This window comes from Vidua macroura, chromosome 30 (genome assembly GCF_024509145.1).
Source record: "Vidua macroura isolate BioBank_ID:100142 chromosome 30, ASM2450914v1, whole genome shotgun sequence".
Classification (NCBI taxonomy): Eukaryota; Metazoa; Chordata; class Aves; order Passeriformes; family Viduidae; genus Vidua; species Vidua macroura.
Genome location: NC_071600.1, coordinates 881,750 through 905,625, shown reverse-complemented (window position 1 = coordinate 905,625; position 23,876 = coordinate 881,750). Strand labels below are relative to the sequence as shown.

General features: G+C 54.0%; 1 protein-coding gene and 2 pseudogenes across 1 annotated transcript; 2 read left to right on the top strand and 1 right to left on the bottom strand.

Moving 5' to 3' along the window:
* The window catches only part of LOC128820668 (uncharacterized), a 1,438,581-nt pseudogene that overhangs the window by 1,111,886 nt on the left and 302,819 nt on the right, over positions 1–23,876 (top strand).
* Positions 1–23,876, bottom strand: part of LOC128820670 (zinc finger protein 850-like) — a 488,361-nt pseudogene that overhangs the window by 167,693 nt on the left and 296,792 nt on the right.
* LOC128820715 (olfactory receptor 14J1-like) lies at positions 8,221–9,206 on the top strand. The gene has a single exon (XM_054001534.1). The coding sequence runs from the start codon at positions 8,221–8,223 to the stop codon at positions 9,151–9,153; it is 933 nt and encodes a 310-aa protein (XP_053857509.1). The 3' UTR covers positions 9,154–9,206.

Here is a 23,876-nt window from a genome sequence, read left to right as displayed (position 1 = left end):
GGCAGAGGCCATTTTAAGCAGCTCCATGGCAAAGGAATCCAACTGGGAGGAAAATCCCAAGAGATCCCACAGGAGGAGGAGCTGCAAACCCAGCCCAGAGGGCTCTGAGGAGGAAAGACCCACCCTGTGCCAGGAAGGTGGACAGAGCTGCAGCCAGAGCTCAGAGCTGGTGGTCCATGAGCAGGTTCATGATGGGCAGAAGCCCTACAAGTGCTTGGAGTGTGGGAAGAGCTTCAGGCAGAGCAGCACTCTGATCCAGCACCAGATGATCCACACTGGGGAATGGCCCTACGAGTGTGGGGAGTGTGGGAAGGGCTTCAGCTGCAGCTCTGCACTTGTCATCCACCAACGCATCCACACTGGAGAGAGACCCTACGAGTGTGGGGAATGTGGGAAGAGCTTCAGCCGAAGGGCCCAACTGATCATCCACCAAATGGTCCACACTGGGGAAAGGCCATACATGTGTGAGCAATGTGGGAAGAGCTTCAGCCAGAGGTCCAAGCTGATCATCCATCTAATGATCCACACTGTGGAGAGGCCCTACGAGTGTCCCATGTGTCAGAAGAGGTTTCAGACCAGCTCCACTCTCCTCCTGCACCAGCGGATTCACACCGAGGAGAGGCCCTTCCTCTGCCCTGACTGCGGGAAGGACTTCAAACACAACTCCACCCTCGTCACCCAGCGGCGCATCCACACCGGGGAGAGGCCCTACGAGTGTCCCCAGTGTGGGAAGAGCTTCTCCAGCAGCTCTGCTTTGACCCGACACCAACGGACCCACCAGTAAGGGAAGCCCTGCAAGTGCCCCAACTGCAGGAAGAGCTTCGTGCACTGCTCCAACTCCATCCCCCATGGGAGGACCCATGTTGGTCAGAGCCCCGGTGACCCACATTCCCTGTGATCCATGTTGGGAAGACACCTGGCTGGGTATCCTTTTGGTTTGGCCATAATATTCTTCTCATCTATCTTCATCCCATAAAAACACCTGAAATAGGACAAAAAAAGAAAGAAATTTGTCAGAGATGTCTAAAGTCTCACCATTTCGCAGCTAATTGGGAGAATCAGAGAATTCTGCTTCCAGAGGTCATTTCTGGTCACACTGACCCTTGTAGAAAGGTGACACCATTCCAGGCAGCCTGTACTGAGCAGGTGCTTCCTGAGTGGGGTTTGTTGTTCAGGAAACCTGCTCAGGCTTTTCCGTTCTTTCCTTACCAAGAGGAAAACTTCTCCTGGGCCTGTGTGCAGGCAGAGCCCTGAGGAGAGCAGGTGGGACACGGTGCACTGGGCTGGGACATGGAGCTGCAGAGCTCAGGGACAAGGTTCTGCTGCAGGGCACAGGGATGTCAGTGCCAGGTGGGCCATGTCAGACGTGGTGAGGCTGGGGCTGAGGAGCAGCTTGTCCAAACAGAGTCAGCCCTCAAGGGGCTCATTCTTCTACATGCCCAGACCTCCTAAGGAGACATTGAGCATCAAGATCACTTGGGGAATGCTTCTATCATTCATGAAACGGAAATTTTTAAAAAATACTCACTTGATTAGATAAAAAAATTATGAGGTGCACTTTGAAATCTTTCTCTTTAACAGAACTCCAAACTGACTCCAATCAGTTGCACAAGCCCTGGAGACTTGAAGACCATTTAAGTAAGTGAAAGACCCCTAAAGGCTTTCTGTATTTTGATGATCCCCACGGTGGATTTGGGGCTGAGTCCAGGACCCTCAGGCACTGAGAGAAGGCAGAAGAAGCTGCTCAAGGAGTCAGAAGCAAAACTCCAAGTCCCTTGGAGCATCACTGGGCCCCACTGAGGGCAGGCACTGCCAAAGGCTCCCCAGGGACTGGTGAGAGCAGATCCTTGAGGCCAGGACTGCAGGGAGCCAAAGGCTCAGAGCAGGGAACTGCAATGCTGAGCAAGGCCTGGGCTGGCTGGGGGAAGCAGAAAGGCCAAGCCCTGAGCCCAGCCTGGCACAGCAGGGCCTGTCCCTGACGGGTGGCTCGGGGCTGTTTGTGGGGCAGTGGGATGTGAGGGGCAGCAAGGACAAATGTCACAAACCTGTGTGACACTGCAGATCCTCATGGAACCAAGGGGCCAGTGTGACACTGTGGGAAGTTGTGGAACCAAGGGATCACTGTGGCACTGTTGGGCCCATGGAACCAAGGGGCCATTGTGACACTGTGGGGCCTCATGGAATCAAGGACACCATTGTGGAACTTGGGGGCCCCAAGGAACCAAGGGTCCGTGGTGACCTTGTGGAGCCCGCAGTGTCACAGAGGAGCCGTTGTGACACAGCGAGGGCGCATGGAGCCGAGGGGCCATTGTGACACATCAGGGCTTTGTGGAACCACAAAGCCATTGTGACATTGCAAGGCCTCATGGAAGCACGGGGCCATTGTGACACTGCCAAAGCAAGGGGGACATTGTGACACTCCAGGGCCTCATGGAACCAAGGAGACCATTGTGACACTGTGGGGTCCCACAAAACCAAGGGAACATGGAACAGGTCTGGCTGCCTTGGCCACCTGGGGGCCACCTCTCATCTGCCCTTTGAGACACTGGGGCCATGTGCTTTTCTTTCTTATGGGAAAAACCATCCATATCCACCAGGCACCCATGGCCAAAATTGGGCATCTGCCTCCAGAATTCCCTATATCCAAGGACAGCTCCCAGACAGAAGCTGCCAGGACTCACAAGTCTGGCTGGCCTTGGCTTCCTGAGGGCTAGCACTCATGTGCCTCTGAAACACTGGGGCTCTGTGCTTTCCTTCCTAATGAAAAGAACTCATCTTCCTGTCCAGGCACCCACGGCCAAAATTGAGATTCCACCTCCAAAATTCCCTATATCCAAGGATAGCCCCTAGATGAAAGGTGCCAGGAGAGACAGGTCTGGCTGGCTTCGCCTAAGGGTGGCCACCTCTCATCTTCTTCCAGAACACTTGGACTTCATGCTTTTCTTTCCTGCACCAAAAAATCATCCAATCCTGACCAGGTGCCCATGGCCAAAATTGGGATTCCACCTCCAAAACTCCACACATCCTAAAATTGCTCCCCAGTGAAATCAGCCAGGACAGACAGGTCTGGCTGCCCTTGGCCTCTTGGGAGCTGCCTCTCACCTGCTTTCCAAACACCGGGGCTCAGTGCTTTCCTTGCTATGGAAAAGAACCGTCTGTCTTTTCAGATGCCCATTGCCAAAATTGGTACTCTCCCTAAAAAATTTCCTATATGCAAGAGTGTCTCCCAGAAAAAAAAAAACGGCCAGCTCTATCTGGCCTTTGGTGGTCACCTCTAATTTGCCCCTGAAACACAGGGGCTCTGTACCTTCCTGTGAAGAAGAACCAACTTTCAAGTCCAGGGACCATGGCCAAAATTTGAACTTGGCCTCCAAAATTCCGTATATCCAAGGACTGCTCCCAGACAAAAGTAACCAGGACAGACAGGTCAGGCTGGCCCTGTCCTCTGGTGATTTTCTTAGACTATGAGCTGAATGTTTTCATTTGAAAACACCTTGGAGAAGGCCCAGAGATCTCCCAAGGTGGGGTTCTGAGGCCTCAGGCACATGACCACTACATATGGACAAAGGAGCTCTGTGCTCTGTGCTGTTGTGGTGGTTTTGCATCTCACAAGTGATGTCCTGAGAGAAGCTGTTAGCAGTTTCCTCCGTGTCTGACAAAAAAACCAATCAGTAATTAGCTGTGAAAACTGACAATCTGTTAAACCACGAAGGAAGCTGCACACGCCTCTGTGAAGACACAAGTTAAAGGGGAAGAAGCCTGGCTGGGTTTCTTTCCCTTCTGGCCAGCACAGAGGTGCCAAGGCCGTGCCAGCCCCCGTCTGGGCCGGGGCGGGCCGGGCGGCTCCTGCCGTGGGGCCGGGCCCCTTCCCAGGGAGCCCGCCAGGCCCCATCGGCTGCCGGGCAGGGGAGGGGAGGCCGCGGGGCCGAGGCCGGGCCGGGCCGTGGCTGCGCTTGCTGACATCTGGCCGCTGCCGAGCCCTGCCCCGCCGCCAGCCCGGGCCCAGCCAGGATCCGCCGGGCCCCAGGAGCAGCCCCGGGCCGGGCCGGCTCGGCCAAGCTTCTGCCGCCCTTGGGCTTGGCCCGCAACCAGCGGGCAGGGCCAGGAGAAGCCATCGGCCCCGGCCGTGCTGCTGCTCTGCTCTGGCCTGGCTGCTGAGATCCTGGCCCTGCTCCCAGCGCCGCCCAGCCTGACACAGCCCCAGCGCAGCCGCTGCACAAACCTCCATGGGAAAACAGCTCCGGCCGCAAGGACCCAGCCCGACCGGGCTCACGCAACCATCTGCAGGCCCCGCCTCAGATATTGACTCTTCCCGTGCTTCCATCCTCCCTCCAGGGAGAGAAAAGGACAAAGTGCAGGCACACAGAGGAGCAACGTGAAGACACCCAGGTCAGTGAAGAGGAAGTTGAGTCCCAGATGGGAGGGATGAGGAGATGCCATGATCTTGGGGCTGAAATCCTCTGGTAAAGCTATGGAGAAGGATGGAATTGATACATCAGACTCTCTTTTTCCCTATAACGCATTGAAAAGAATGGGGAGATGACTTGTTCAGTAAAGGCCTCCATGCTAAAGTAAGCAAATGTTGAAGTAGCTGTGATCCCATGAGAAGTCTGAACAGAGAAAGAGAGCAGAGTGATGAGACCCTGTGCCCTCAGGGAGAGAAGAAGAAGATCTCTGTTCCCAGAGATGAAGATGATTTCAGAAATAGTTGAAGAGAATTTTTGTTCTTAAATAGTTCATCTTTAAACCAATACCCATAAGTTGACATGGCCCATAAACACAGCTGTGGGAAAAGCTGTAAAAATTGGGAGGGACATCATGATTGCAGATTTTTCCAGGCAGCTGCTATTTGTGGAAATGAAAAGTCATGAGAGAACTGTTTTCTTGTGGAGAAGTCTCCATAACATTAACAAGAGGAACTTCTCTCCCTAAGTGAACAGAAGAAAGACTATTTGAGTAGTAAACTGACAGAAAATTTTAGGTTTTGTCTCTTTACATGGTCAGGTTGTAGGGAGAGAGGAGAAGTGTTCTGAAAGTTTTGTTCTGATTCTTATTACCCTTTCTTTTAGTTACAGTTAGTAAACTTTTCTTTATACCCTTTTAATGTTTTGAGCCCACTTTGCCTTTCTCCTAATCCTACCTCAGAGCAGGAAATTAGTAAGTATATTCTAGTGAGTGCATTGGTAATTAGCCAGCACTGAACCCACCACACTAATTGATGCATTGGCCGAGAAATCTCAAATTCTTGAAACAATGAACTGCCCCAGACAAGAGGGAAATGAAGGCAGAGCCATGGTTTGTCAGGACTTGCTTGATCCTAATGAGCCCCGTGGTGCATTTGGAGCTGAGCCTTGGAACCTCAGGGCCTGAGAGGAGATTGCACAAACCTTTCCAGGAGTCAAAGGCAGAAAAAAACCCCAAAGTGTCTCAAAGCATGAATGGGTCCCACTGAGGTCCATCTCCAACACAGGCCCCTCATGGACTCCTTGGAGGAGAGAATTGGAGGCCAGGATGGCACAAAAACCTCCCAGAGACTCAAAATGGCACAAAAACCTCACCATGTGGAAAGGAAAACCCAAAGTTCCTTAAAAAAGTTGAGTATCTCAAAGCATTAATGAGCCCCACTGAGTGTCAGTAGAAAGCTCTCAAGGGACTCGTTAAAGCAGATAATTGGGGCCATGATTGCACAAACCTCTCACAGAGTCTGTATCCAAAGGGAAACACCAAGTGCCTTAAAAGAACTGAAGTACCTTGAAGCATTAATGAGCCCCACTGAGTGTTGTTCCTGACAAAGCCTCTCCAGGGACTAATTAGAGCAGATAACTGGAGGCCATGATTGCAGAAAGCTCTCAGAGACTGCAAGGCAAAAGCCAAAGCCAAAGTCCTTTGAAAAACCTGCAGTGCCTGGGAGCATTGTGGAGCCCCCAGGGCCATTCCTGAGCAAGGCTTCCCAGGGACTCCTTCCAGCAGATTCTTGAGGCCACTGGGATGTGGGCTAGGGGGGGATGCTGAGGGCAGGACAAGGGGCTGATAGTGCCCAGCCTGTCTGGGGCTGTGCCAGGAGGCCCCAGGGCCTCAGGACAAGTGTCTCCTGACAGCCCTTGGTGGCACAGACCCTGCTGTGCCCCAGGCCACCAAGACTTGGCTTCTCTTTGTCCCCACCTGTCATCAGTGCCTCCAGTTCTCTGCTCTGCCTGGGGCCTGGGGACACTTTCTCAGTCGTGTCCCTCAGTGGGACCCATTAAAAGTCAAAGAAACTTTGGAGTTGGATTCTGACTTGGGAGTTCTGGAGAGGTTTCTTCAGCTCCCTCTCAGGGCCTGATGTTCAGGGCCTGAGCACAAAGCCCCAGAGGCTCATTCAAGTCCTTGTGCTGTGTCTGTGCTGCTGAGCTGGGCCGGGCTCCTGGCACAGAGGGTGATGCTGGTAAGCAAGCAGAGCTTCAAAAGCACATTTCTCTGGATGAGCAGCTCTTCTCCCAGCCCAGCAGGGCTGGGGCACTGCCTGCAGCCAGCGCGGGCACAGCCCAGAGGCACAGAGAGCTTCAATCAGTCAGGGCTGGGAAGGTGCTGAGAAGCGCCTGGGGCAGAATCACTGCCAGCCCTTGGCACAGGAACCTCTGGCTGCAGGACAATGCAGCTGCAGCTCCTGCAGTGATCTCCTCAAGCTGGAACATCCCAATGCCCACAGACCTGTGAGTAGAAATATGAGTATTTCTGCTGCAGGGGAGGTGAAATGCTCATGCAGCTCTGACATGCTGAGGGGTTCTGATCAGTCATAGAGTATTTCCAAGACAAGGATTTTGATAAAAATGAGGACATTTCCCAAGACTTGGTGTTCAGTTTCCTAAATATTTGAAAATGTCTGGGATAGGGGGATGGATATTAAACGTTGATTATGAATTATTGATTATGAATTTTGTCAAGTGCCTGAGACATCCAAACTGTTACTTTTAGTGATCAGTAGGTTCACAGGAGATCCCTAATGTGCTTGCAGCCACTCTGCCCATGGACAGCACCAGCATCACCTTTGCTGCAGCCATCAGGCTCAGTCTGAGATGTCCTTTCTCCAAGCTGCAAACAGAACCTGCCCCCAGCCAGTGCCCTGCAAACAGGCAGGGTTCTGTCAGGCCAAGGAGAGGGCACAGAGATTTGGGGTCTGTGAGTGCTGGCACGGAGAGATCAGGCACAGGGAAACACCTGCAGGAGGAAAATCTCCAGGAAGCAGAGAGAAGATCAGGGAAGGAGAGAAAACAAAACCCAGAAATGCTGTGGCAGGGAGAGTTCAGAGATGTGCAGAGGATCCCCTCCAGTGCAGCCCCTCCCTCTGAACAAGCCCCCTCCCTCCTGTGCCCCCAGCCAAGCCTCTGCCCTCAGGGCCGGGGCTCCAAGGTGTGCAGCCCCTCCTGTGCAGGCAGAGCTGCAGCAGAGCCGTGGGGCAGCTCTGCAGCCCCGGGCCCAGTTCCCTCTGCAGAGCACAGGGCTGGCAGCAGCTGCCCGGCACTGGGGGCTCTGGCAGGGGGCACAGCTGGCTCAGGGTGACACAGCTGTCCCCAGTGCCCGGCTCTGGGCAATGCTGGCAGTGCAGCCAGGGAAGGAGCTGCATCTCCCTTCATCCAGTGCCATCAAAAGGACACTTGGAAGTCTCCCTGAGATTTCAGTCCAAGCTGGGAGCTTCAATGCAGGGTGCAAACCTGTCCTAGAGCATCTCTGAGTTATCAGATTGATGGGGAAAGCCAGAGGTGTTGTGACACTGAAAATGCTGCTGGGTGGGTGAAATGAGCAACGTGAGTCCTTGGCTACAAATGTGGATCTGGGCTGTGGTGAATCCATCTGCTCTCAGCAGTACCTGGTAGCATTTTAGGGGAAGGAGGTGAAAGTGATCACCCTCCACCTGAGAGAGGTTAAAGCCCAGAGAAACTCTGAACAGCTCAAAATTACAGACCATCTCCCCCCACTATCCTCTCATCAGTTTGCATCACACAACTTACTATGTTCTCCCTGGCGAAAGCAGAAATGTGGAGATTTTGATATCCGAGAATACTAGGAAAAATACTGGGGAGCATATAATGAAAACCCCAAAACGCTTAAACACAGATTTGAATCCGTGTGTGTTCCAGGGGAGAGTGTATGGGAAATGGTTTTGATTTTGGTTACAGTTATCTCCTGTAACTCTTCACTGTCCTTTCTCCATGAACAGGTGCCCATGTGCCGCCCCAGCAAATGTCCAACAGCAGCTCCATCAGCCACTTCCTCCTGCTGGCACTGGCAGAGACGCGGCAGCTGCAGCTCCTGCACTTCTGCCTCTTGCTGGGCATCTCCCTGGCTGCCCTCCTGGGCAACGGCCTCATCATCAGCGCCGTAGCCTGCGGCCACCACCTGCACACGCCCATGTTCTTCTTCCTGCTCAACCTGGCCCTCAGCGACCTGGGCTCCATCTGCACCACTGTCCCCAAAGCCATGCACAATTCCCTCTGGGGCACCAGCACCATCTCCTACACAACATGTGCTGCACAGCTCTCTTTCTTTCTGCTCTTCATCTCAGCAGAGCTTTCCCTCCTGACCATCATGTGCTACGACCGCTACGTGTCCATCTGCAAACCCCTGCACTACGGGACCCTCCTGGGCAGCAGAGCTTGTGCCCACATGGCAGCAGCTGCCTGGGCCAGTGCCTTTCTCAATGCTCTCATGCACACGGCCAATACATTTTCCCTGCCCCTGTGCCATGGCAATGCCCTGGGCCAGTTCTTCTGTGAAATCCCACAGATCCTCAAGCTCTCCTGCTCCAAATCCTACCTCAGGGAACATGGATTAATTGCTGTTAGTGCCTGTTTGGCATTTGGTTGTTTTGTGTTCATTGTTTTCTCCTATGTGCAGATCTTCAGGGCTGTGCTGAGGATCCCCTCTGAGCAGGGACGGTACAAAGCCTTTTCCACCTGCCTCCCTCACCTGGCTGTGGTCTCTCTGTTCCTGAGCACTGCAGCGTTTGCCAATCTCAAGCCCCCCTCCATGTCCTCCCCATCCCTGGATCTGGCCCTGTCAGTTCTGTACTCGGTGGTGCCTCCAGCCCTGAACCCCCTCATCTACAGCCTGAGGAACCAGGAGCTCAAGGCTGCAGTGAGGAGACTGATGACTGGATGCTTTCAGAAGCATTAAACTGCTGGCCAATTTCTGCAAATCACTTGTAATAAAAGTCAACTTTGATACTTCATGTTAGTTTAGTTGTGGATTTTTTTCCTTTGTTCTATTTTTTTCATATTGTCCACTATAAATGTCATTGTGCCACTTCTCATTTTGTTTCTCTCCACCTTCCCTGTGGCCACAGACTGTGTCAATCAGGGGCTGCACTCTTGGTGGCTTTAAAGGAACTCAAGGATCTCCCAGCAAAGTTTTCTTCAGAGCTGCCCTTTTGTTGCCTCCTCTGGAGCTGCAGCAGCAATGTCTGTGTGCAGAGCTGGGGGCAGATCAGTGCTGGCACAGCAGCTGTGCCCAGCAGCAGCAGCAGCACTTGGTGTTGCCAGTGCTGCTGCCGTGGCCCTGCCCCGCTGCCCTGGTGGCCCTGGTGTTGCTGCAGGGCCTGAGTGCTCTCGGGGCCGGGCACAGTCCTGGGGGTGGCAGTGCCGGGGCTGCAGCAGGGACAGGCCATGGGCACTGCTGGGGCAGCGCTGACGCCTCAGGCCAGGGCCTGGGGGCTCCAGGCTCCTTGCCCAGGCTCTCTCAAGAACACGGCCAGGCCAATGCTCAGCACAGAAAACCTCCATGCGCACCCCCGTGCTTCTGCTGTGGGGACATGAACCTGAGGGAGCACAAATGCCATCAGCCCCTGGGGCCAGGAAGGGCTGGGGGATGCCAGGGAAAGCACTCAGCTTTGTCCTGGCCTCTGCACTCAGCCAGAAAGTTTGTTCCCATCAGCTGGGACTTTCCTGTCCCACTGCAGACGCTGTTGCTCAGACCCAGGGCTGCCTGGCAGCCACCCCCAAACTGCCCTGAGCATTTCCTTGGCTTCACTTTTGCTTTCTTTACTCTTCCATCTACAAATTTCTTCCTCTTGCCCACCCCTGTTCCCTGCCCTGCACACAGCCCATCCCTGTTTGCCCTTTCCTCTCTGGCCCCACTCCCCATTCCAGTTCCTGACTTGGCACCATGGGAACGTCCCTTGGGGAGCAGGATCATCCCACAAGTGCTGCAGGAATTGTCTGCAGGCTCCTGCAGTGCCTGGTGCTGCTCCCTTGCCAGAGGCAGCCCAGGCCAGGGGGGCACATCTGGGCTGCTGTGTCTGCCTGTGGGGCTCCCTGTTCTGGGCAAGGAGGAGGAGCTGCAGAGGCTCTGCAGGACTGACAGGATGGGCTTTGGAGCTGTGAGGAGAAGCTGAGGGACCTGGGCTGCTGCAGCTTCTGAAGAGGAGGCCCAGGGCTCCTCCTGCAACTGCTCCAAGGGTGGTTTCAGAGAATCCCAGAATCAGCAAGGCTGGAAAAGACCTTGGAGATCATCAAGTCCAACCTGTGCCCTGACACCGCCTTGTCTCCCCTGAGCCTCCTCTTCTCCAGGATCAACAACCCCAGCCCCCTCAGCTGCTCCTCACAGGACTTGTGCTCCAGACCCCTCAGCAGCCTTGTTGCCCTTCTCTGGACATGCTCCAGCCCCTCCATGTCCTTCCTAAATTGGGGGGCCCGGAACTGGACACAGCACTGGAGGTGCTGCCCAACCAGTGCCCAGCACAGGGGAAGAATCACTGCCCTGCTCCTGCTGGCCACACCATTCCTGATCCAGGCCAGGAGCCTGTGCAGAGCCCTCCTACCCTCCAGCTGATCAACACTTCCAGACAACTTGTTGTCACCACGGTTCCATGAGGCCCCAGAGTGTCCCAATGTTCTCCATGATTCCATGAGGCCTCCCAGTGTCACAATGTCCCTTTGGTTCCATGGGACCCCTTGGTGTCACAAAGTCCCTTGGATCCTTGGGCCCTGCAGTGTCACAATGTCACCGTGGTCCCCCAAGCCCTGCAGTGTCACAGTGGATCCTTGGTTCCATGAGGCCTGGCAGGGCAGCAATGCTCTCCTTGGTCCCACAGTGTCACAATGGCCTCTTGGTCCCAAGGGACACTGGTGTGGTCTGTGGTGGTGGCAGGCACAACTTTCCCTGAGAGTGTTTTGTGCTGACGGGCAGGAGCCACGAGAGCCCCAGCACACACACACACACGGAGCAGCTCGGCAGTGAAGACACGGGAGGGTCCAGGCATGGAGCTCCAGCCAGGGTTTATTAGGGTCTGACGCTCCAGGGGTCGGGGGGTTAAAGACAAAGACAAAGGAGGGTTTAGGGTATAAATACAGGAAAAGAGAGGGTGGAGGAGAGCATCAGGGATCCAGTGGTCTGAGGGCTCAGGGGTGGTACACAGGGAAAGGGACTGACGGGGCTCACCCCCAGATTGGGGTGACCCCGGGAGGTGGTAAAGTCTCTCCTCCAACCCATGCCTTCAAAGACAGACTCAGTAGTCTTCAGTCGTCCAGTCTCGAGGTAGTTTATTGCATGTTATCTCAAGGCACACAGACTCCCTGACATTCCCTCTTACTCCTTCTCCCTCTGTGTGTCTCTCCGTCTCCGTCTCCGTCTCTGTCCCTTTCCGTCTCTCTCCGTCTCTTTCGCCCAAGGGGTGGTGCCATCTTTTATATCACACATTACGTGTTAAATGTTTATAGTTTTTCCCCAATGCCTATCACCTATATTGAATAGGGACTTTCTACTCTAAACCAATCTGTGAGTGCCAACATCACCAAGAATATGGAGGATTGGAAGGAGAAAGAAGGAGGACAGGGCACGCCCAAATCCCTCCATCTTAGAACTTCTGACCCCCATGTACAAAACTCAGACCCCTCGGTACAAGGCCTAAAACCCCCCTGTACAGCACTCAAAAATCCTTCCTTTCACTTTGTGACTACTTCTATTATAATATCGAAACTTTTGTGATTTCTTGTTCTTCCGGCAAGGTTGGTAAATTGTTCCATGGATCAAATTCAAAACCACAGGGGTTCCTGGGTGCCTGCCAGGGTCTCAGATGCTTCTGACCTGGACCCAGAACATCCAAGAGTGTCTGAGGGACAGTGTGACATAATAGGGGTAGTGTGACATCATAGAGATAGCTGTGTGACATCACAAGGGTAGTGTGACATCATAGGGGCTGTATGACATCACAGAGTGGGCTGTATGACATCACAGAGATGGCTATGTGACATCACAGTGATGGCTGTGTGACATCACAGGGCTGTGTGACATCACAGAGATGGCTCTATGACATCACAGGGGCAGTATGACAACATAGTGGCAGCGTGACATCACAGAGATCGCTGTGTGACATCACAAGGGCAGTATGACATCACAGAGTGGGCTGTGTGACGTCACAGAGATGGCTATGTGACATCACAGTGATGGCTCTGTGACATCACAGGGAAAGTGTGACATCACAGAGTGGGCTGTGTGACATCACAAGGGCAGTGTGACATCATAGGGGCAGTATGACATCACAGAGTGGGCTGTGTGACATCACAGCGATCGTTGTGTGAGATCACAGGGGCTGTGTGAGGTCACTGGGGAGGTCACTCCACCCCAGCCCCCCTCACAGTCCCCCCAGAGAAGTCCAACGCTGCTCGTGCACAGCGGGGTCCCCTGTCCCCCCGGGTCCCCCCGCCCCCGGCGCCGCAGCCTCCCCCAGAGGATGTTCCACGAGATCGACCCCAGAGCCTGACATGGGGACGGGGAACGGGGCCGTGGGGGGTGGGACAGGGGGACAGGGACCCCCCGGCAGCGTCCCCGTGTCCCCCAGGGCCAGAGCCTGGGCCAGGGCTCCTTCACCCTGTTACCAACGAGGGCTTGAGAGCGCTGAAAAAATCCACGGCAAGGGAGCAGCAAAAACCAGATTTAATATTAAGTGACAGCACGGCAAAGTTCCTTGGCAAGAGTCACTCTGCTCCTGACTGGACACTTCAGGCACACCAAGGAAACAGAGCAACAACAAAACCAAACAAAATCCAGACAATCAGACCAGAAATTAGCCAATAACTGAGGCTTTCCTTCCTCTGGAAAAGAACTGTCCTTCTCGGCCAGGCACCCATGGCCACAATCGGGATTTCACCTCCAACATTGCCTGTTGTGACAGACTGGAGGAGATTGTTGGCTGGAAACATTTCCTGTGTGGGGGAGGAAGGGGCAGGTCCAGCCTTGCCCTGCCCGGGAACCCCAGCCCTGCCCTGCCCTGGACCCCCAATCCCCCCAGAGCCTCTATCCCAGTCCAGCAGTGGCTGCCAGTGCCTGGCACAGCACAGGCAATGCTCCACAGCCACCTCTGGAGCCCCAGCCCAGCTCCTGAGTGACCAAATGACCCCAAGTCCCACCTGGGGGAAGGGGCCAGGAACAACAAGGGTTATTTAAGGCTGACCACAAGGCAAGCACACATCTTGACCCTACCTCCTCTTGGAATTTCCATCTGAACACTGCTGGAATCCAGGAGTTGGTAGCTCTGTGTCTGCTCCTCTATATCTTATTTTTCTCTCTTTCTGTGTCCTCTTCTACTTCTGTCCTCTAGCAAATGTTGATTAACTTAAAATTGAACAGGCATAGAGTTTGTGAAGTTGAATGTGCCAAGTTAATGCATTGAAAACTGGGTTTTGTTGACTGAATGTCATATTAAACCTTTTGCCAAAGTCTCTCTGATTTTCTGAAGTTCCCAGTAAAGGCTGTTTTGTTGTTTTGAGCTCCTGAGAATCTCTTGCTGGTATTTCTCCAGTGCATCCAATTCAGAGCACACAGATAATTCTAATTCCTTTTAAATGTCTCCTTGAGAGAGTTTTTTAGTGGATGGGGGTCAGGGCTTGTGTGTCCTGCTTGGCACAGCCCAGGCAGGGCTTTCACAGCCCCATCCCACACTCCATTTCCCAGCTGGAGCCGCTGCTGCCTCTGAGTTCTGCTGCCCCAGCCCCAGGGACGCTCTCCTTGTCTGCCCATTCCCCCACGGTCTCTGGGCAGGGATGGCCTCAGTGGGGGCTGCTGACATCCTCAGCACCTTGGAGGCTGCTGCTGGATTTTACTGCTCCAGAGGCTTCTTCAGCCTTCATCTCTTCTGTTCAGGAATTCACTGTCCCAGGGCTCATTAACGTTCAGAACACCTTAACAAGCCAAGCCTCTGGGAATAATGTAATTTAAGTTTTCAAATAATTTGTGGTTAATTAGACAGATTTCAAAGTGTATTCAAAGTGAATGTATTTTTTTTTTTCAAAGATAGTGAGAAAAAAAAAATAGGTCCTGTTTAGTTTTTTTTTTACTCCTAATACATTGATATTTGCAATCTCTGATTGACATTGGATCCAGGAACCTCCTCATGCAGTTTGAACAGATATGAAAATCAGGACCCTTTGTGGCTGACAATCAATCAGACTCTGTCTCTACCCCCACCCCACCATTTTCTCCTTCCAAGCCCTGGGCAGGGATGGCCTCAGTGGGGGCTGCTGACATCCTCAGCACCTTGGAGGCTGCTGCTGAATTTTACTGCTCCAGAGGCTTCTTCAGCCTTCAGCTCTTCAGTTCAGGAATTCAGTGCCCCAGGGCTCATTAACATTCAGAACACCTTAACAAGCCAAACATCTAGGAATAATTAAAGTTTTCAAATATTTTGTGGTTAATTAGACAGATTTCATAGGCCTATTGCAAGTGAATACACTATATTTAAAAAGACAGTGAGAAAGATTTTTTAAGTCCTGTATAGTTTGTTTTTTTATTTACTGTTAATACATTGATAAGTGCAATCTCCAATTGACTCTAAATCCAAGAACCTCCCCATGCAGTTGGAATAGATATGAAAATCAAGACCCTTAATGGTTGACAATCAATCAGACTCTGTCCCTACCCCCAACCCACCATTTCCCCCATCTAAGCCCTGGCACTCAGAGCAGCCTTGTGCAAATCTGAGCTCCCTCCAGCCCAGGCTGCACCTGCAGCTTTCAGCTCCTTGGCTCCAACTCCCACCTGCTTTCCCTGGAGAAGGAGCTGCCCGAGACACAGAGGGATGTTCATTTCTTGTCAGCCAACAAAGCCAAGGGAAGGCACAGCTCGATCAAAAGTCATTCTTCTCCCTGGCCGTGCCCTGCCCCTGATCCCCACAGCCTGTCCTGTTTCCTTCATCCCTGCATTGCCAGGGATTTCTGGGACAAGGCAGCTCTGCTCTGGGGATGGAGGGAGCTCCAAGTGCAGCCACTGGAGTGGGAACCACAACTCATCAGGTTTGTGTCCTTTGGGGTCAGGAACTGGTGAGACTCAGAGGCACAGAAAGTTTCTCTTCATGGCCAACAGACCACAGTTGAACAGGACACAATTTAATAACCATCACATTCTTTCCTGAGCTATGTGCAAGAGGAACAGTTTTAGACGAAGACATAAGAAAAGGCAATTCTGTGATAGATATAAACAGAATAAAATATAATTCATATTTATTTGAACTTCAGAAAGATTGGGCCACTCCCTGACTTTCAAAGCATGAAACCAGTCCATTGAGGGACACTTGAATGACCAGAAAGCATCTGGAGGAGGAAGTCTAGGCGCAACGGGAAATATATAGATCCACCTGGTCTAAATGAAGAGATGTCCTTAGACATGGCCATTTAAAAAGGAGAGCTGAAAACACCTGAAAGAAGAGGGAGAGGAAATAATAAACAGGATACTAATGACACAAGTAGATGTGAAGATCAGTCTTTCTTCTCCTGCCATCAGTACACTTCCAGGAAATTCCTGTCCCTAGAGGGAAAACTTTGCCATTTCTTTAAAGTACTCAAGTGACACAGGTAATAAAAATGTGCCTGTAAACTAATAAAATAAGAGGTATTAAAACCTGTGCCCCTTTCCAGGCAGACATCAGCTGTGTGCCCATGAACAGGCAGTGCCACTCGTGCCCTGAGGTGCTGAGCTGGGATTGGATCTCTCAGAGAGGAGCTGAGGGAGAGCAGAGCACCTTGCAAGCTGCAGGTCCCTGCCAGCCCCGCAGGGCTCCTGTGCCATCAACATCTGCTCTGCTCCAGGCTGAAACAGGGCCCAGCACGGTGCCGGGATCATCAGAGAGCTGAGGTGTGTGCTGGAATTCCATGCCCTTGCCATGGCGCAGCAGCCCTGCATTTCCCTGCTCCAGCCTTGGTCTCCAGCACAGCCATGGAGGCTCTTTGGGCTCCTGAGTGTTCCTGCAGCCCCCAAGGGCAGCTGAGCTCTGCCTTTGGCACAGTCAGCCCTGGCCAGCGCAGGCCACGCTCAGCAATTCCTTGTCTGTGCCCGGCCTTGCTGCCAGCCCCGGCAGCGGCTGCGTGGCCCCTTGGTGGCCCTGTGCTGGCCCAGCCATGGTGCCACAGCCCCTGTGCAGGCCCAGCCCAGGACAGGAGCATTGCGGCTGGGAACGGCCCCTGTGCCGTGGTGCCCACGGCAGCCTTGGGGCTCTGTGCCCCATGGCCTCCCTGCTGGGCAGCCTCTGCCAGCTCCTGCCCAGCCCCTGGCACCTGTGGGGCTGCACAGACAGCCCTGCCCCGGGCTCTGCCGGCCTCTGGGCCAGCAGAGAGGCCGGCCAGGGCTGGCCATGGCTGGGAACAGGCCCTGAGCCCCGCAGCAGGATGGAGCTGGGCCACAGCCAAAGTCAGCCCAGGCCAAAGCTGGGCTCAGCAGCCAGGGCTGCCAAGGGCTGGGGACAGAGGCTGGCGCTGACAAATGTCCTGGGCCCCCTCCCTGCTGTGTCCATGCCCCCAAGGGCACAGAGCAGCCTCCTCTCTCGGGCACTTGCCTGTTTTCAATGCCTTGCACAGGCGCTGGCCCTGCCCCACAAGGCCTGGGCTGAGTCCTGTCCCTGCACGCTCAGCCAGGCTGAGATGGACACTGATGGTTTCTGGGCCAGGCTCTGAGCCCAGCCCAGCTCCCTGCAAGCTCTGCCAGCTGCCCTGAGCTCTGTGCAGCACCAAGGGCCTCTCCCCAGCACAGCCCAGCCGCCTCTGGCCCCACAGCTCTGCTCAGGCCAGGCTGCTCTGGCCACTGGCCCCACGGCCTCAGCCCCTGCCAAGGGCACAGCAGCAGCTGCAGCTCAGCCAGGACTCAGCCCCAGCCATGGGGGAAGGGGCTTGCCCAAGGCACAAGGAGGCTCCCTGGCTGCCCTGCTCCCCTCGGCCTCAGCTGCTGAGAGCTCTGCAGCCCCTGCTGCCATCCCATCTGCCCAGGCCAGCACAAGAGCCCCGGCCTTGGGGCCCTCCAGAGCTGCTCCTGCTCCAGGCCCAGGGCCCAGCCCAGAGCTGGGGCAGCCACAAAGCTCTGCCCATTTCTGCTCATTGCTGCTCTGATGGCGATGGATCCTCAGCCCCTTGGAGGCTGCTGATGAATTTTCCTACTCCAGAGGCCTCCTCTTTCCTGAGCTCTTCAGTTCAGGAATTCATTGATAAAAGGCTCATAAATATTTTTTTAAAATTTCTAAAAAAGAAAAGCCCATGGGAATAAATCGAATCCTCAATTCTTCTGTGGTAAATTAGACAGAATTTAGAAGTGTATTCCAAGTAAATATACTGTATTGAAAATACTGCAGAGAGAAATGTTTTGTCCTGTTTTCTTTTTCTGTTTACAGACTGATATCAGCAATGTCCAATTGATTATGACCCCCAGCACCTTCTAATGCAGTCTGAATAGATGTGAAAATCAAGACCCTTCATGGCTGACAATCAATCAGACTCTGTCCCCACCCCCTCCCCACCATTTCCCTCATCCAAGCCCTGGCACTCAGAGCAGCTGAGGAATGGAGTCACATCCAGGGCTGTCCCCAGGGCTCAGGACTGGGGCCAGGTCAGTGAAATCTCTTTATTGCTGATCTGGACGAGGCCATCGAGGGCACCCTCAGGCAGTTCCAGGTAAGCCCAGGCTGGGTGGGAGTGTGGCTGTGCTGGAGGGCAGGAAGCTCTGCAGAGGGATCTGAACAGGCTGGAGCCATGGGCCCAGGACAATGGGATGAGGTTCACCAAGGCCAAGGGCCGGGTCCTGCCCTGGGCTCACAACCACCCCAAATCCCTGGCCGTGCCCTGCCCCTGATCCCCACAGCCTGTCCTGTTTCCTTCATCCCTGCATTGCCAGGGACTTTCTGGGACAAGGCAGCTCTGCTCAGGGGATGGAGGGAGCTCCAAGTGCCACCACTGGAGTGGGAACCACAACTCATCAGGTTTGTGTCCTTTGGGGGTCAGGAACTGGTGAGACTCAGAGGCACAGAAAGTTTCTCTTCATGGCCAACAGACCACAGTTGAACAGGACACAATTTAATAACAATCACACTCTTCTCTGAGTTATGTGCAACGTCCCAGCAGTGTCTGATGAGTCCAACAGTCACAAGTGATTTCCATACTAAAATTGATTTTAGACAAACGTGGTCCTGTGATAGATATAAACACAATTAATTTCTTGTATCAGGATGCTCATCCTGGAGTGGGGGAAAAAGCTGTCAGTGGTGGATGGAGAAGGGAGGTCAGGCTGCTTTTGGTGTTGAGGAAATGCTGAAACCAGCCTGACTCATTTCATCTCCTCCTGGCCTGGCTGATCTCCCCTCTTTCCCCTTCCACCCTTTGGCTTTTGTCTCCCACCAGGCCCCCCCCCGGTGAAGAGCCTGGCTCTGTGTTCTCCATCCCCTCCTGGCTGGCACTGCCAGGCTGGGATGAGGAGCCCCTCAGCCTTCCCTGCTCTGGGCTGGAGAAGCCCAGCTCCCTCAGCCTCTGCTCACAGCCCCAGGGCTCCAGCCCCACCTTGGAGGCCCTTCCCTAAGCCTGCTCCAGCTGCCAGACATCTTTCCTGCCCTGGGGAACCCAACCCAGGCCACAGGGACCTGGATAATCCACGGCCTTGATGTCCTGGTCACACAGCCCTGGCCCCTTTTCCCCGTGTCAGGCTCTGGGGTGGATCCTGTGGAACATCCTTTGGTGGAGGCTGTGGCTCCAGGTGGGCCGGGGGGATAGCGGGGGACAGGGACCCCGCTGGGCATGAACAGCATTGGACTTGTTGGGAGAAACTGTGAGGGGGAGCTGGGGCGGAGTGACCAACCCAGTGACCTCACAGAGCCCTCCTGGGATGTCACACAGCCCCTCTGAGATGGCACAGCCGGCTGAGATGTCACAGCCCATTCTCTAATGTCACACAGCTCGTCTCTGATGTTCCAGCCCACTCTGTGATGTCACAGAGACATTCCATGATGTCGTAGCTGCTCAATGACCTCACATACCCCACTCTGTGATGTCATAGCCCACTCTGTGACCTCATGTTACCAGGTGATAAATTGACTCCACCAGGTGAGCTCACACCTGGAGCTTGTTCTCCAAAACCCCAGGCCTATGGAAACCACACAGTGCCCATTGTGTGAGGAGGGGAACTGGAAGTTCACCAGCCTCAGTGTCCTGCAGGCTCAGCCAGGCCCACTGGAACATTGGGGCCCACGACCACCAGGGACCACCAGAGAGACCCCCAGGACAGAAGAGAGCATGGGTAAAGGGGAGGGGAAAGATGTTAATGATTTTGGGGAAATTATTATCAGATGTGTGTTTAGTCCAGGACAATTAATGAATATGTGTGCAAAATACAGAATATAAACTGAAACAGCCTTTAAAAACAAAGGGGTCCAGGGAGGATGGACACATTTCAAGAAAGTAATCTTAAGGAGGAAGGAGCAGCCTGTCCCAGTGTGGCAAAAGATGAGCTGGTGAGGAAAATGACGCTCCTGCCCATGGAGCTTTTGTGGGAACTCAAGGGAAGGACGAGAGTGCATCAACTTCGGACAGAAGGTCAGGGAACTTTGGAAGTGTTTGAGGATGTTGTTAGGTCATTCAGAAAAAAAAGGAAAAAGGTGAAATCTGAATTAGAGATTAACCTGGCCACTTCTGTGAAAAATAATAAAAAATGTTTCATAAATAACTTAATAGCAAAATGTGGGATAAGGAGAACTTCTACTCTTTATTGGATGCCATGGAGAATAGAGTAACTAAAGATAAGGAAAAAGCTGAGCTACTTAACATCTTGTTTGTCTCAATTTTCAATATATGAACAGGTTGTCCTCAGGACAAGAGCTCTCCTGAGCTGGCAGATGGGCACAGGGAGTAGAACAGCCCCATGTAATCCAGGAGGAAGCAGATGGTGACCTGCTGAGCCACTCAGATGCTCACAGGTGTATGGGATGGGATGGGATCCATCCTAGGGGGATGAGGGAGCTGGTGGATGAGCTCCCCAAGCTGCTCTCCATCATTTCCCATCAGTCCTGGCTCAGCAGGGAGGTGCCAGAGCACTGGAGGTGCCAGTGTGAGCCCATCCCCAAGAAGGGCTGGAAGGAGAATTTGGGGAACTCCAGGCCTGTCAGCCTGACCTCGGTGCCCGGCAAGGTTCTGGAACAGATCACCTTGAGAGCCATCACAGGGCAGCCACAGGATGGCCGAGGGGTCAGAGCCAGCCAGCCTGGATTTAAGAGGGGCAGGTCCTGCCTGAGCAGCCTGATCTCCTTTTATAGCCAGGTGACCCAGCTGTGGATGTGGGAAAGGCTGTGGATGTGTCCATCTGCACTTCAGCAAAGCCTTTGACACAGTCTCTGACAGCATTCCCTGGAAAAGCTGCAGCCCACAGCTTGGGCAGGTTCCCTCCTTGCTGGGAGATGGAAGAGCTGGCTGGAGGCTGGGCCCAGAGAGTGGTGGGGATGGTGCTGCATCCAGCTGGTGTCCAGTCCCTGCTGCTGTCCCCCAGGGATCTGTGCTGGGCCCAGTCCTGTTTCACATCTTCACTGATGATCTGGGTGAGGGGATCGAGCCCAGCATCACCAAATTTGCAGATGACACCAAGCTGGGTGTGAGTGTGGATCTACTGGAGGGCAGGACAAGAAGGACAGCAGGCTGAACATGAGCCAGCAGTATAGCCAGATGGCCAAGAAGGCCAGTGGCTCCTGGCCTGGATCAGGAATGGTGTGGCCAGCAGGAGCAGAGCTGCTGTGCCAGCACTGATCTGCCCCCAGCTCTGCACACAGACATTGCTGCTGCAGCTCCAGAGAAGGCAACAAAAGGGCAGCTCTGCAGAAAACTTGGCTGGGAGATCCTTGAGTTCCTTTAAAGCCACCAAGAGCACAGCCCCTCATTGACACAGTCTGTGGGCACAGGGAAAATGGAGAGGAACAAAATGAGAAATGGCACGAACAATGACATTTTTTGCGGAAAACATTAAAACGTAAAACAAAGAAAAAGGACTTCCAAAATGAAACCAACAAAACAAGAAGTATCAAAGATGAGTTTTATTACAAGAGATTTGCAGAAATTGGCCAGCAGTTTAATGTTTCTGAAACCACCCAGTCATCAGTCTCCTCACTGCAGCCTTGAGCTCCTGGTTCATCAGGCTGTAGATGAGGGGGTTCAGGGCTGGAGGCACCACCGAGTACAGAACTGACAGGGCCAGATCCAGGGATGGGGAAGACATCGAGGGCGGCTTCAGGTGAGCAAACAGTGCAGTGCTGACAAACAGGATGACTACAGCCAGGTGAGGGAGGCAGGTGGAAAAGGCTTTGTGCCGTCCCTGCTCAGAGGGGATCCTCAGCACGGCCCTGAAGATCTGCACATAGGAGAAAACAATGAACACAAAACAACCAAATAACAAACAGGCACTAAAAGCAAGAAGCCCAAGTTCTCTGAGGTGGGATTTGGAGCAGGACAGCTTGAGAATCTGTGGGATTTCACAGAAGAACTGGCCCAGGGCATTGCCATGGCACAGGGGCAGGGAAAATGTATTGGCTGTGTGCATGAGAGCATTGAGAAAGGCGCTGGCCCAGGCAGCTGCTGCCATGTGGGCACAAGCTCTGCTGCCCAGGAGGGTCCCGTAGTGCAGGGGTTTGCAGATGGACACGTAGCGGTCGTAGCACATGATGGTCAGGAGATAAAACTCTGTCGTAGTGCAAAAAACAAATAAAAAGAGCTGAGCAGCACATGCTGTGTAGGAGATGGTGCTGGTGCCCCAGAGGGAATTGTGCATGGCTTTGGGGACAGTGGTGCAGATGGAGCCCAGGTCGCTGAGGGCCAGGTTGAGCAGGAAGAAGAACATGGGCGTGTGCAGGTGGTGGCCGCAGGCTACGGCACTGATGATGAGGCCGTTGCCCAGGAGGGCAGCCAGGGAGATGCCCAGCAAGAGGCAGAAGTGCAGGAGCTGCAGCTGCCGCGTCTCTGCCAGTGCCAGCAGGAGGAAGTGGCTGATGGAGCTGCTGTTGGACATTGGCTGTGGCTGCACATGGGCACCTGTTCATGGAGAAAGGACAGTGACAAGTCAGGAGAGGCTGCTTGGAGCCAAACCTGGGCCATTCCCTGTAGCCTGTCCTGCTGGGACTCACCCACCCTTCTTCCTGCTCTGGGAAAACCTTCACCCAGGTCCCTGCCTGAGCTGCAGCTGTGCTGGCTGAGTGTGCCAGGAGCAGCCAGGGCTCTGCGTGGGGGCTCTCAAGGAGCCATCCCTGCCCTGCTGCCCTGGGTTTGTGGCCATGTGGCAGAGGGACAAAGCTGAGTATTCAGGATTTGTCAGGGGAATCACTTTTACTGCAGACTTGCTTGGTACCATCTGCACTGCCACATCTAGAGGACTTGGATAGCAGGGGAAAGATGTAGGGAATTTTTTTCCTAGCCACACATCATTGCTGCCTCTCTGAGGTCAGAAATCCCCAGCATTCCTGCTGCACTCAGAGTTTGGCACTGAGAGATGGGAGAGGCAAAGGATTCCCTGTGGCTGAGGGAAGGTGAGGGGCTGGATGTGCTTGTTCCCAACTGCCCTGGCTTTGCACCTTTGGCTGCAATCAGAGCACAATCACACTCCTGGGTCACCCTGGCATAAACTAGACCCTGCTCGGAGACATCCCTGAATGTCTCACCCTTTCCAAAGGTCTCTGGGCAAGGTCTCAGCACCCCCTTGAGCCAAGGACACTCACGGCTCCCTTGGCCAACCCAACAGCATTTCCTCAGCTGTGGCATCTCTGCACTTCCCCGTAGGACATTCAGGGAACTCCCAGAGGTCTGGCACAGATCTGCACCCAGGAGGGCAGCTCAGAGCTGGGAAGGGCACAGCAAGGAGATCCAGGGTGTGCCCATGATGGGATCTCAGGGAGGAGCTCAGCTCATTCCCCTTTCCCATGGACTGCTTTGCCCACAGCCCCACAGGTCCCAGGGAAGCTTGGACACCCCATTACAATGGACAGCCCTGCCTGGCAGGAGTGCCAAGGGCAGTGCCTGACTCAGTTGCTGCAACAGCCAGAGCATCCCTGAGAGCATCAGATAACAGTGACAATATCAGGGGAGTGCAGAAACAAGAGAAGATGTTGTGGTGCTGTGTCTGAGAGGGCAGGGCAGAGACAGCTGGGCACTCAGGACAGTGTTCCCGTGCCCAGCTGTACCCGGCACCTCCCACACACCAACAGTGCCCTCCTGCCCCAGCATTGCTCTGCTCAGCCCACTCTGCTTCCCTGAGCATCTCCCTGGGCCTGGACATTCCCTCCTGAGAGGTGCCTTGTCCCTGCCAGCGCTCACAGAGCCCATCCCACCCCGTGTGCCCTCGGCCCGGCCCTACAGAAACCTGCCTGTGTGCAGGGCCCTGGCTGGGGCAGGGTCTGTGTGCAGCTGGGCAAGGGCAGCTCAGGAGAGCCCTGCTGGGCCCTGCCAAGGTGATGCTGCTGCTGTCCAGGGCTGAGCAGTGGCTGAAGGCCCTTTGGGAGGCTGCCAGCAGAGAGACTGACCACCCAAAGTCACAGTTCTGGAGTCTCTGTAAATGTTCAAACATGCCTTTGAGGATCCTGTGTGTCCCTTTCAACTCAGAATGTTCTGTCATTCTGGGATTACAATTCC